Source organism: Pagrus major, chromosome 24 (assembly GCF_040436345.1).
Source record: "Pagrus major chromosome 24, Pma_NU_1.0".
Taxonomy (NCBI): domain Eukaryota; kingdom Metazoa; phylum Chordata; class Actinopteri; order Spariformes; family Sparidae; genus Pagrus; species Pagrus major.
This window is the reverse complement of record NC_133238.1, coordinates 4466161-4480738: the sequence shown is the minus strand read 5'-3', so window position 1 is coordinate 4480738 and position 14578 is coordinate 4466161. Positions and strand designations below refer to the sequence as shown.

General features: G+C 48.3%; 1 protein-coding gene across 1 annotated transcript; it reads right to left on the bottom strand.

The window, feature by feature from the left end:
* Positions 1-315: 315 nt before the first annotated feature.
* Positions 316-3667, bottom strand: LOC140992435 (uncharacterized). The gene is given in 2 exon segments (XM_073462735.1): positions 316-1139; positions 1321-3667. Coding segments are annotated over 2 exon segments (3171 nt in total).
* Between the last annotated feature and the right edge of the window lie 10911 nt (positions 3668-14578).

Sequence of the window (14578 nt, the reverse complement as noted above, 5' to 3'; positions counted from 1 at the left end):
CTCATTACGCCAATCCTGATTGGCTGGTGAAACGTGTCCGTCCGCCTCAGGTAGTCCCCTCTACCTTAAATAGCGCATGCGGACGGCACCACGTCATTCAAGATAAGCACCTCTTCTCACTCGCCCAAGCAAGAAGGGATGTCTGGTGAGACATCTCACTCATATTACTCAGAGAACCGGGGTTATGTAAATAACCTTAAGTTCTCTTTCATAATATTTCGTTCGATGTCTCACTATGGGATGTGGTAGCTCCCGTATTGCCAGACAAGCTTACCTAACGTCCACCAACCCACAGGGAAAAGTACTCTGTTCCAATCAGGACAGCAAAACCGCGCGTGCCACGCACGGAGCGGAGACGTCCAGCTTATAGAAGCGGACAAAAGTGAGAGTCGAGGACCAACTCGCTGCAGCGCAGATGTCCTGAACAGAAACTCCCCTGAATAAGGCCCAGGATGCGGCCAAACCCCGAGTCGAGTGCGCTCGCAGGCCCACAGGTGGCTGCAAACCCTGACTCGTATACGCCAAAGCAATTGCCTCCACCACCCAGTGGGATAGGCACTGCTTTGTGATAGGTTTTCCCTTATGAGGATTAGCCCAGGAGACGAACAGCTGATCGCTCCTCCTGAAACCCTTTGTCCTATCCATGTAAGTGCGCACCGCACGGACTGGACACAATGCATGTGACCGCTGCTCTCCTGGTGAAGCAGCAAAGGCCACAAGGTCAATAGGAGAAATTGAGCCGACCACCTTAGGCACAAAAGCCGGGTTGGGCTTCAAAATCATCCTTACATCCCCCGGGAAGAGCTGAGCGCATGACGGATGCACCGAAAGCGCATGGATGTCACTAACCCGTTTAGCCGAAGCCAGAGCCAGTAACAACACTGTCTTGAGAGACACGTGTTTCAAGTCTGCTCCCTCCAGTGGCTCAAAGGGAGGTCCTTTAAGACCCTCCAGAACCACAGCCAGATCCCATGGTGGTACCAGTGGTCTGGACACGGGGAGAAGCCTGCGCGCTCCCTTCATAAAACGGCAATCCAGCGGGTGCTGGCTCGCTGTTTGCTTCCCAAACCCCACGTGACAGGCGGCGATAGCTGCCAAGTACACCTTAACCGTGGAGAAGGCTTTTCGTTTGTCAGGTCCTGCAAGAATGATAATATCACTCCTACTGGACACTGAAAGGGAATGTGGCCATTTCTGTGACACCACCCCTCAAACACTCTCCACTTACAGTCGTACAGGGACCTAGTGGAGGAGGCTCGAGCACTTTGTATGGTGGAAATCACGCGCTGTGAGAGTCCCACAGCTGACAGACTGAGCCACTCAGGGGCCAAGCCCACAGCGCCATGCGTTCTGGGTGCGGGTGGAAGACCGCCCCCCCCCCCTGCAATAGCAGGTCCCTGCGCAGCGGGAGCTGCCAGGGCTGAGCGCACAGCAACCGATATATCTCCGCCAGCCAATGCATTGCAGGCCAATGCGGAGCCATCAAAATCAGTGCGTGGCCGTGCTCCCTCACTCTGGACAGAGTGGGGGGTATCAAGGCCAGGGGAGGGAACGCGTAAAGAAGCTCGTGCGGCCAGGCGTGCGCTAGTGCGTCGACGCCGAGGGGAGCATCCATGCTGCGCAGAGAGTAAAACAGCGCGCACTGCGCGTTTCCTCTCGACGCGAACAGATCCACCGTGGCCCGACCGTAACGGCCCCATATCTGTTCCACAATTTCCGGGTGTAGAGTCCACTCCCCGTATACTGACGCGCCCCTGGACAACAGGTCCGCGCCTGTGTTCAGGGCTCCTGGGACGTGCGTCGCTCTCAGGGAGAGGAGACGACCGCAGCTCCACAGGATCAGTTTGCGTGCCAGCATGTACAACCGACGGGAGCGTAACCCCCCCTGACGGTTGATGTACGCCACTGTCGTCGTATTGTCCGTCCTCACCAGGACATGATGACCCGTGAGAGATGGAAGGAAATGTTTCAGGGAGAGGAACACCGCTGACAGTTCCAGAAAATTTATGTGAGACCGCTGGAGGTCCACACTCCAGTGGCCCCTCACAGACCGGCCCTCGTGAATTCCGCCCCAGCCCGTCAGGCTGGCGTCCGTAGTGACCACCTTCCTGGACAAGACGGAGCCCATGGGCACCCCTTGTGTCAGAAAGGACGGGACGCGCTAGTGGCACAGCGCCCTGGCGCACCCTGGTGTGACCAGTATCCTCCATGCGCCATGACGCACGGGATCCAGCCCGCATGAGGCCACCCAAAGCTGGAATTCCCTCATGTGGAGGCGACCAAGATGGACTACGAGAATGGCAGACGCCATCAGCCCGAGTAATCGAAGACACAATCTGAATTGAACAGATTTGCCTGGATGAAAGAGCGCGAGACATGCCCTGAAAGTTCTCACTCGCTCCGCCGAGAGGCGCGCTGTGAAAGTCACCGAGTCCAGAGATAATCCCAGAAAGATTATGCCCTGCGCTGGGGATAGCATGCTCTTTTCCGCGTTTATCACGAAACCCAGATCGATTAGATGACGTATGAGAATACGCGTGTGCGCCCTGGCCTCCTGCTCCGACTGTGCCAACAGCAGCCAATCGTCCAGATATGTGGCCAAGCGGATGCCCTGCCGTCTCAGCGGGGCTATTGCCGCTTCTGTGCACCGCACAAACACCCTCGGGCTTAAAGACAGACCGAAAGGGAGCACGCGGTACTCGTAACAGCTCCCTTGGAAAGCGAATCTCAGATACTTTCTGTGGGGAGGATAAATCGGGATATGGAAATACGCGTCTTTCAGATCGACAGAAGTGAACCAATCGTTCTGTCTCACAAGGCGCAGCAGGGATGCGTGCGTAAGCATCCTGAACTTGTATTTCCTGACATATTTGTTCAGAGCACGTAAATCCAGGATAGGGCGAATACCGCTCCCCCCACGTTTGGGGACCAGAAAATACCTGGAGTAAAAACCGCTCTGACACTGTGCGGGAGGGACGACACAAATTGCTCCTTTGTTTAACAGTGAGAGGATTTCCTCCTGTAAAACGCGAGCTGACTCTCCCTGAGCCTGGGAGTGTATTATACCGGCGAATCGCGGAGGAACAGCTGAGAACTGCAGCCTGTATCCCTTCACGATCGTCCTCAACACCCAGGGTGGAGCTGCGAGCGTGGCCCATCTCTCGCATCTGAGGGAGAGAGTGGACACGCACCGGAGCCCCTCCACCATGAGAGGCTCCAGCCGCGGTGCGGTGGGGCTCTCCCTTGGTGGGGTAGTGACATGGCTCCCGGGCGGTGCTGTGCATTTCCGCCCGGGAAGACAGCACAGCAGCGGGGACCCCACAGCCCCCCCCACGGGAAAAGCCGCAGCTTTCCGCCGAGGGGGGACAGCGGATGTCCCCACCGCGCTGCTTATTCTGATAGTTTTGGCTTTTTTTATTAGCTGCGCCCTCGGCACTCGGCCTGCGGAACACAATTTATTTTCTTTATGAAAACTTGTGTGTGTGTGCGTGCTCGTGGACATGAGGGAGGGGCAACTGCTGAACCCTCTGCCGTCAAATGTCCGTCTCTCCCGGCTTGCTCTGGCAAGGTCCGTGGCAGCTGGGAGACGGGGGCGTGGGGGGCCCCTGAGCGCACGCTCGAAAGCCGAACAGGTGGAGCTGGAGAACGGGGGAACTTCCAGCTGCATCACCGGTGAAGAGAGGGGCCTTCAGGACGCTCTCTTCTTCCTCCTGGCCTGGTTAGTGGCAGCTTGCGTGGGCTGTGCCGGCGGAGCTGCAGCCGGGGCCGAGGGTTTCTTGGACCAGCCGGCCCGGCTGGGCAGGGGAGGTGGGGCGGGCCGGGGTTTCGACAGTTTAGGTATTTTAAACTGCGAAACTTGGGCAGCAGCCTGCGCGAAGGTTTTCCGCTGTGCAGGCAGAGAGGGAGCTTGGGGCTTTCGAGGGAGGCAGAGCTGGAGAGCTTCGTCTTCCTTCTTTTTGGCTTCACACCGCCGTTGCATCGAAGCCAACGCGGAACCAAAAATCCCCTCCGGGACAATGGGCATGTCCAGGACGTCGTCCTCTCTGTCTGACAGGTTGGCGAGGTTGAGCCACCGCGCTCGTTCCTGCAGAACCATTGCCCCCATCGGCCTTCCCGTGGCCTGGACTGCACAGCGTTGGATACGGAGGCACAGGTCGGTGATGACCGGTATCTCCTCCCACGTAGCTGGGTCCTGAGTTTGCACAAAATCCTCGCATAACTCAGCCTGATAAGCCGTGAGCAGGGAGAGGACATTGAGCGCTCTGGCCGAAAGCGCCGCCGCCTTGTATGCCTTTTCAGTCAGAGTTGACTGAAAACGGTCAGACTTGGATGGCAGGCTGGGGCTCCGGGAGGACACCGCTGACAGCCGTGGGTGAAGGTGCGCAATGAGTGGCTCCATCGGAGGCATGCGGAGCAGACCCAGGCTCTCCTTCGCTTCACAGTCGAGGGATGAGGCTCCGGGAATCGGGCTCCTGCTGCTGTAAGGGCAGTCTCTCCATGAGCGCGCCACCTCATCCAGCAGCTCTGGGAAGACAGGGAGACGTTGCTTCGTCGCACTCTTAGCCAAGGGCAATTTCTTCCCCTCGTAGCGGGATCTCGTGGTCTCAGCTACGACAGCGGACCAGGGGATATCCAGTCGGGCAGCAGCGCGTTTGCACACGTCGAGCAGGTCCGAACTGGGGAGGGGAGAAGCTGGTGTGTTACTCTCATCTCCATCCCGAGAGGCGACGGAGGCCGCGGGCTGCGCAGCCCGGGCCGGAGTGATGAAGATGTCGTCCTCTTCTTCATCCTCTGAGATGAGGAGTTCCGAGGCGCCATCGTCATCGTCCCCATAGTCCAGTTCCAGGACGTCTTCCTCCTGCGGGGGATCCGCGGCTAGGTCGAGCTGGGAGCCCCAGCTGGCGCTAGCCTCCGGTATCGCCACCGCAGCGACCTCCATCTCCTCTCCGCCTTCGACGGCGGGGCCGCCGGGAGGGAGATAGGGGTCATGTCCAGACAAACTAGCTTGGCGGGCTAGCCGTCTGCGGAGACTCTTGACGGTGAACACCGCACAGTGTTGACACGAGCCGGGGACGTCGATAGCTAGCCGGGCGTGTTGCAGCCCCAGGCAGCTCGAGCAGACCTGGTGTGGATCTATACTCGATATCTTATTCCCGCAACGACAGAGTCGGGCCCCAGAGTCTCCGTGCCCTCTGGTGTGAGGGGATTTAGCCTCCATTCCTCGCGAGCTGGTGTGCAGGCGGGGAGTCGAGGCAGTTAGCTGGTGTGCTAACGTGAAGAAGCCGAAAATTAGCTGGTGTGCTAATACTCGGTGCTCGAACTGCCGTGGTGGGGCGTCGAGGACAGTGCTGGCCAAGCTGTGGAGAGCAAGGAAAGCACTGGTTCGATCTGGTGTGATCAATGAAGCAAAGAAAAAAGATATCCAAAAGCTAGTAGCGCCCGGCGACGGAAGCTAAATAAGGTCCGCCTGTGGACAGTTTAGCTAGCTAGCCTTGGACGTGAGATATGCTGCGAGTGAGAAGAGGTGTTTGAATGACGTGGTGCCGTCCGCATGCGCTATTTAAGGTAGAGGGGACTACCTGAGGCGGACGGACACGTTTCACCAGCCAATCAGGATTGGCGTAATGAGATTAATGCTTCTGAGGGCTGCAGCGAGGCATGCATCCCATAGTGAGACATCGAACGAAATATTATGAAAGAGAACTGGGCTGTTAAACTGCCCGTGTGGGTATTTAAAGCTTCAGTAGGTAACAAGTATTCAGTCATATTTGCTGGAACTGTCACTTTATTCTGATAGTCGGACATTAAGCCAATCGCAGCTCGTACACGTCGTAGTAAGCTGACGAAAGTGAAAGTAAAGTCTGCGACTTGGTTGGAAATTTCAAGACGATACACCGTCAGGTTCCTCTATTAGCCTCTGTCAACCCCCCTCCCTCCCTCCACACACGCAGACACACACAAGAAGAGTGTGTTTCATGGAGATCGTTTTTGAGTCTCCGGTAGTACTGGGTGAAGTACCGCCACTACTTCAAAAAATCCTAATATAGGTCATGATGTGGTGTTGTTTTCCTGAGAGCACGGCAGTGGACTCAGAGCATCCAAGCCTCTGGCTTATGGCTGCTGCAGCTGCAATATGGAAGTAGTCATTGGTTGTTCACATAAGACCAGTTTTGCTCAATGTTCAGATGTATTAAAAAATATTATCTTTAATATATTTTTTTTAACATTTGTAATGTTGCAGAATTACACTGCAGGTTGTTGCTACAGGAAAGGAGCTGATGGATCAGATTTGGTGGATATATTGAACTTGTACTTAAAGGAGCTGTATGTAAGACTGTGGCCAAAACTGTTGCTGCAGTCGTTTCCCCCTCCCCTCGCCCCCAGACTCGAGGTTGCCAGATAGCGACATGCTAACCTCTGCTCTGCACACTCACACAGTCAGTCTCAAAGTAAGATAATCATTAGAGATAGACCGATATGGTTTTTTCAGGGCCGATACCGATTATTAGTAGTCAAGGAGGCCGATAACCGATATTTGGAGCCGATATTAATTTGCAGTAAAAGGGAAAATATTGGCCTTGATGCAATTACATTATGTCTTAAGTCTTGAACAGCAATATCCTGCTCCTCTCTACAAGAAACTGTCAAAGACAGCTTCAGGACACACTTCATCTAACAATATGTCATTTTCTGCTGCTTGGGATCTCTCAATCAGCACAAAAAAAGGTAAAGTAAAATAACTTGGCAGTTAAACAGTCATTATTGCCCTACAGTTTTTTCTCAGACAGACGGTGCTTTGCTGTCAGTTTCTGCAGCTTCTCATGTGGCTTACACACACACACACACACACACACTATTCTCTAGCCATCCCCTCAACGTGCTTCCCTGCAATAAAACTAACTGAATTTTACTCTCACACACACACAAACACTTCTTACTTTGATCACTGACTAATTCCCTATCAATATTATCAGCAACCTTGTTTCAAGTGATTAAACCGTTAAAAACACTAAATAGCCTACAGCATCTTCACTTTAATAATCAGTGTTTATTATAGGAACAGACAGCTGCCGCTAACGTATTGGGCCTCACAGTAACATTGGTAGTCGTGAGTTGTAGAGTTTCGCTACAGTCTGCTGAGCGTCCAGAGCCAGAAGGAGAAAGCGGACCGGTGGGGCTACCGGCGGGCTACGTTACTATCACGGACTATTTCCATATTGATATTATCAGCAACTTTGTTTCAAGTGATTAACAAGCACGTCTGGAGGGACTGCAAGCGGAGAGGAGAAAAAGTTTTGCCAAATGGAACCGGCGCTGTTCCTGGGGGCTTGGTTTCGAAGGTAAGTTAACGCAGCAGACTCTCCCGAAATTGTAATAAACATCCCAGTCCTCTACACTCAACCACTACTAGTAACATTACTGTGAGCCCATTAACGTTATATAAACATAAGCGGCAGCTCTGCTCGCTCGCAGTCTGTGTGTGTGTGAGCGAGAGAGTAAAAACCTAATGAACTCAATTCAGTCCAGTTTTATTGCAGGGAAGCACGTTGAGGTGAAGGCTGATTAGCATTAGCGTAACGTTAGCCCACCGGTCCGCTTGGCTCTACACGCTCAGCAGACTGTAGCGAAACTCTACGGCTGGGTCCAAATTCAGGGGCTGCAGCCCTCGAAGGGCGCATTTGAAGGCCAATTACGTCACAACGCCGCACGAAGGCTGTCCAAATTCGAGGGCTTCTTCAAATGCAGCCCACAAATGCAGCCTGCCCTTCCCTCTTTTTGGAGGACGCACCACTACTATGTCCCAAGATCCTTCGCGCACCGCTGCTCAGTCACGAAACAGAAGAGGAAGCAAGAGAAAATGGCGACATCAAGTGGCGCAGACATGACATTCAAATTTAAGTAATGGGTTTATACTCGGTTTTTACTCATTTGAGTTAAAATATGTGACGCTGGTACTGCTATAGTAAATATAGTTGTTAATCACCAATGGGTTAATGTTTATTTTGTAATGTTGATTATTCAATTTAGATTTGACACATTTTGTCATTAATTTTTGTACACACACAAATAAATGTACGCGTTTGATAGATTTGAACCAAAACAGACTTTAATGCATGAACACCTGGTGCCGCAACCAGGAAATACTCCGAAGGCTAGACCGTCCCATTTAACAACGGTGGACGCGGCCTTCAAGGTCTCTCCGAAGGACCCGGCCTTCGTGGGCCGCATAGGCCGCGTCCTTGAAGGATGCAGCCCCTGAATTTGGACACAGCCTACAACTCACGTGAGCACTGTGCATGCACAGCTTTCACTGCTGATTGGCTGTTACCTGTGCCGTGGCTCTGCGTGTAACCAGAGCGTGTAACCAATCAGATGGTGCTGTGGGTGGGACAATGCTGGAGACAGAGTAGTGCCAGCAGACAGAGAGGCGCGGCTGCATCAGAGCCAAAATAACCCAGTTTTAAATTGATCTCTTATCGGCCGTCGGATTAAAAAAAAGGCCGATGCCGATATGCTTCAAAATGCCGAATATCGGCGCCGATAATCGGCCCGGCCGATAAACGGTCTATCCCTAATAATCATGTCTCTCTAAAACCTGTTAGACTGCATTAGTTACTACCTGCAGTCAGAGGGATGAAGCAGCAGTAGGCTATATCTACATCTGTGATCTGCAGGTTATTGTTTCACTTCACCACTTTGACACTACGCCCCGTGTGTGTGTCTGTGTGTGCGCAGCGCTGGCACACGAGCACTTCCATGTTTTAACACTCAGAGTTTTCTCCTCCACTTTCTGACTGTCAGATCATAACACATGGCAACCGGAGACAGGCGACCTGACCGGCTGGACTCGTCTCATGAACTGTTCCACACGTTCACCATCACTTTATTAACCATCGGCTCCATTTCACCTCATTTCCTCCCTCTTTTCCAACTTTCACTTTGTACTTCTCTTTGGCTTTAGGTGCTGCAGCTCAAACTAACTATCTTCTCACGACAGGAGGAGGCCTATCAGACGGCAGAGAGACAAGCTGCTTATTTGTACCGTGTGATATCAAGGAAATGATCATAATAACCGATAATAGAAATCTATCTTCTTTTTTTTTTAAAATCTCAATCTCAATTGGAGATAATTTTATCTCCCAGTCGTAGCTGCAGCTCAGTGGTCCCAGTCAAATGCAAATAACATTTTTAAATGCGAATATTCTCGCTGTACTAGATCAGTATTTCAAATTAATATGATTAGTCTCTGGTGACATTGAGTGATTTTATGATTACTTGCTGTACATTTCTTATACAGCTCCTTTAACTGCAAAAGTAATTTACATTGGAAATGATTTGTCTTAAGTTTAGTCTGAAAAATAGCTTAACTATTACATTTTCTTTGATTCTTGTAGCTTCCCAGGAAACTCAGCCCACTGCAGAAGACCAGAGGAGTCAATCTTCTCTGTCTCTCTCAAGAGGACCATCAACCACTCCAGTACAGAAAAAAAACTCCCCGTACCCAATGCCAGAAGCAAGTAAGTATATAGTATTAAACATATAAAGGAACTGCACATTGATATGTGTTAAAAGAAAAAAAAAGAAAAGGCAAAAGTAGTTCTTTTGCAATATCAGATCTTTGAAATTGAATTGTACTAATAATAAATATATTGTACTATAATAAATATGTTCTAAGTTTAAAAATACCACAGGAAAACATATTATTAACCACTCTGTCAAATTTGAAGGACTAAAAAAGTCGTGAAGTATATAAAATTATGCATCAAAGTTGTCAATAAATGAGCAGCATTCTCTGCCTCAGGACGGTGGGGGTATGTCCGCAGCAGGCAAAGAAACCACGCCCCATCGCAGAAGAACTAGGCCTCACTGTACAAGAACTCTCTGATACAACCTTAAAAGTGTATGTGTCGTCATAAAATAAAGGGAAAGTGACCTCAAACACACCTTCACACGAGTCCTTAGCAGAGACTTTCCAGCTTCGCACTGTTTCATTCTAGTGAGCTACAAGATGTGGTGCAACAGCTCAGTTCTGCAACATGTTCTCTTGATCTAATGCCTACAAAATTGTTCAAAAATGTTTTTAGCTGTTTGATAGAGGATGTCCTTGAGATTGTTAACGCCTCCCTACATTCTGGAATCTTCCCCTCATGTCCCAAACATGCTATTGTAACACCACTGTTAAAAAAGAGTCATCTTGATCCACTTGTATTCAAGAATTACAGACCAATATCAAACCTTCCATTTTTGGGGAAAATTCTTGAAAAGGTTGTTCACCAACAATTATACAGGTATCTGTCAAACCACAATTTGTTTGATGTTTACCAGTCCGGTTTTAGAGTTAACCACAGTACCGAAACTGCCCTGATCAGAGTTGTTAATGATCTTAAAATTAGTACAGACAATCATGAACTTTCTATTCTAGCACTTCTCGACCTCAGTGCAGCATTTGATACTGTCGATCATGCAATTCTTCTTCAGCGCCTCGAACACTGTTTAGGCCTTAAAGGCACATTTCTTAACTGGTTTTCTTCATATCTTACTGGAAGATCCTTCTCTGTGTCTATTGATAATTGTGAATCTGATGAGGTTGGCATTTCATATGGAGTCCCTCAGGGGTCAATTCTCGGTCCTTTGTTGTTCAACTTGTACATGCTTTCACTTGGGTCCATTATACAGCAACATAATATTTCATATCGATCATATGCCGACGACACAGTTATACATTTCTGTTTCTATCAATAATCTAAGCCCAGTGAATGATCTCATCCAGTGCATCACAGATATCAGACTCTGGATGGTCAAAAATGTTTTACAACTTAATGAGGACAAAACAGAGATTCTTTTGGTAGGTCCTAAGGCTCTGAGGCAAAATATTCAATCCCTGTTAACTCCTCTGTCTGTAAAACCATGTGAGCATGTCAAAAACTTGGGTGTGATTTTTGATGTTGATCTTACCTTCCAAAGGCATATCTCTAATATTTCTAAGACTGCTTTTTATCATCTTAGAAACATATCAAAAGTTAGATGTTTCCTGTCTCAGTCAGACTCTGAAAAGCTGGTTCATGCTTTTATTTCCAGTAGACTGGACTACTGAAATGCTCTTTTTGCTGGACTGAAAAAGCAGACATTAAATAAACTCCAGCTTATTCAGAATGCTGCAGCCAGAGTACTAACAAAAACCAAAAGGGTTTGAGCACATCACTCCTATTTTATCATCTCTTCATTGGCTCCCAGTAAAACAAAGAATTGATTTTAAAATACTTCTTATTGTTTTTAAATGTTGTAATGGCTTAGCTCCCTCCTACGTTGCTGACATGCTCACTGAATACACACCAGAGAGATCCCTTAGATCATCAAATAAAGATCTCTTCACTATACCTAGAATCAACTCCAAATCAGCTCATGGCGCTTTCAGCCACTATGGTCCTACTCTCTGGAATTCTCTTCCACATGAACTACGGTCTGCTACAACAGTGTCCTCTTTTAAAAGCAAACTAAATACATATCTTTTTTCGCAAGCTTTTAGTTATGTTTAAAGCGTGAGTTTTATTTCTGTCTTTCTCCTTTGCTTTAAGAATTGTTATTATTATTATTATTATTAATATCATCTCCCTTTTTAAATGATGATAATAAAACATTCTTGTGTTTTTATAATGTCCTAAATGTTTTTTATACTTGTAATATTTTGTAATATTTTCTTATCCTATATGTTATTTTATGTTATACAATGTATCTTTGTTTTTATTTTTGAAGCACATTGAGTTCACGCTTGTCGTATGAAATGTGCTATATAAATAAATTTGACCTGACTTGACTTGACTTTATATTCTTTAAATAACAGTCAAACCAGACAGGGTCACCAGACATTTAACAAATTCAAATGATTCAAAAATCCTCACTAAACTTTGACATATACCACTCTGTGATAAGTCAAATAGTCAAAATGATATGAAGTCAAAATAATTCATTGTTTTATTTTATTTTCACTCAAAAACAGGGAATACTTTTATGTAAACAAGGTCAATTGGCCCTAAATTCCAAAACAAAGGGAACAATTTGTGGTAATGGGTTGGACTGAAGTAAGACTAAAGGTGTAACACAGAATTGATTGACAATTTATACTATCATTTACTCATCCTCACCTACCCCTGGAGGCAGATCTTCTTTCCTGTCGAACAGCCAGTAGAACTCAGGGAAGCCGACTGCAGGACGTTCCCGGGTGTAGTTGAGGAAAAAGTTCAAGCAAACTTGTATCATTTATGATCATTTCCAAGTATTTTAATGTAGCATTTTCTAATAATTCGATGTTAAAGTCACGTACAACACAGATTTATTGCTTTATGAGCAGAATTCCATAAAACATTCACATCAAATAGTTTTCAGCAAACTCCATCTGTTCGATACTGATTGTACATGGGATCAATAATTTTACTCCAGCTCTGTAGTTAACAACCAGCTTTATTGAACTACTGCTGTGCCATATCCCAGTATAGCACCCCCGCCTGTTGAACTCATACATAAGCTGTGTCCAAATTCAGGGGCTGCATCCTTCGAAGGACCCAGCCTTTGTGGACTCCGAAGGCCGGGTCCTTCGGAGAGTCCTTCGACGGCCGCGTCAACTGTTGTTAAATTGGACGGTCTAGCCTTCGGAGTATTTCCTGGTTGCGTCACCAGATGTTCCCGCCCTTACCCTTACGTCTCGATTTCTGCAGCCCAGGCCCGCGAAAGACAGATAATTAACAAAGACAGAAGAGTTGGAGATGAAGATGTTTGAGGCTTTAGATGTTTTACATTTCTTTTTAATCTTTTTAATCTTCCTCATGTTGGAGGAAGAGGTGATGCGGGTCCGTCGGCGCCTCCGGCGGCTGGTGTATCTCCGGCTGAGAGAGGAACGTGGAGAGGTAAACCTGTTATTTGAACCCATAGTAATGTTATTATTATCATTATTAGCTAGCTAACAGTTTGGGGTCATTAACATACCAATACATTACGTTAATGCTAGACATATAAACTGTAGAACGGCACATATGGTTAATGCCATATAACCTTGACAATTGATTAATAGTTAAAGAACCCTGAGCTTAATTTAATATTAAATATTTTGTCATGAATCATCAAAACCAGATTGAGAAGATAGACTGATAAGTGGATTGATAAACAGATTTAGTATTATCTACCAAAGCTCTAAAATGAACTAGAATTATCTTATTAACTAAAATTATGTAGCTATTGTCTAATTAACCATTTTTCTTCTCCTGTTCTGCCTCTCCCTTCCCAATCCAGACCAGACCCCTGTACTGCAGGGTCAACCTGGCTGTTCCCGTCCTCGACAGGTTTTTCGAGGACGGGGACACCAGGCAGGATTTCCGGCTGAGCAGAGAGTCCCTGGCAGTGCTGCTGAACCTTCTCCAGCAGGATCAGAGACACGGATGGGGTGCCACAATAGAGACCTTGGTGTTCCTCTTCTGGCTGGCGAGTGGGGCGTCATACAGGGTGGTCTCAAGGGTGTTTGGGATGCCTCGCTCCACCGTCCACTGGATCGTCCACCGAGTTACTGGGGAGGTGGTGGCCATTCGCCACAAGGTCATCCACCTCCCAAAGACCGCTGAAGACCTGGCTGCAGTAACTCGGGGGTTTGCAGGGCTGGCAAGATATAGAGCTTTTTTAAAAGCTGCTGGAGCAATCGACGGCTGCCATGTGAGGATCAAGCCACCAAGCGGCCCTGATGGTCACTGCTACAAGAACAGAAAACTGTTCTCCTCCATCATCCTGCAGGCAGTATGTGACCATCAGGGCCGCTTCACGGACACGTACGTGGGCTGGCCGGGGTCGGTGCACGACTCCAGAGTACTCCGACACAGCCCACTGTACAGGCAGGCTATCTACCCTCCTCCAGGGCACTTCATCCTCGCAGACGGCGGGTACCCGTGCCTCCAACATCCCCTCCCCCTCATCACTCCCTACAAGCGGCCTGTACAAGGTGTGGGACCCCAGCGCTTTAATGTCCATCATTCCAGGGCACGCTCTATCATTGAGCGTGCCTTTGGAATGATGAAGACCAGGTTCAGGTCCATCTTCCTGCAAGCGCTGGAGGTGCACCACACCTTTGTGCCTCAGGTACGTCATAACACAACAGGAGTCTTTTTTTGTTTCTTTGAGTACTGAAGCAGAGTAAATGAAAATTAATGAATATTTTTTTTCATTTCAGGTCATAACAGCTTGTGCGGTCCTGCACAACATCTGCCTGGGGGCAGGTGACATCATGCCCCCAGAGGATGAGCTGCAGGACGTCATGCTAGAGGATGAGGGGGAGGGGATGTTGGAGGCAGCCAGTGGTGCTCCATGGCGGGACCAGCTGTCTGCGGAGGTGTCTGCCCTGGAGGAGGTGATCCCTGACCACGACTATCTTTAGTTGGCAAGTAAAATAATCTTAAAGGCATTATTCCAATTTAAAGTGTTTGGTTGATAGATTTGTTTGTTGTAAGTCTTTATTATTATTATGCTCACATTATGAAATCATAATTCTTTCCTCTTTCTTAAAAAATTCTTAGTGACATGGCAGCCGTCGATCGAGTCA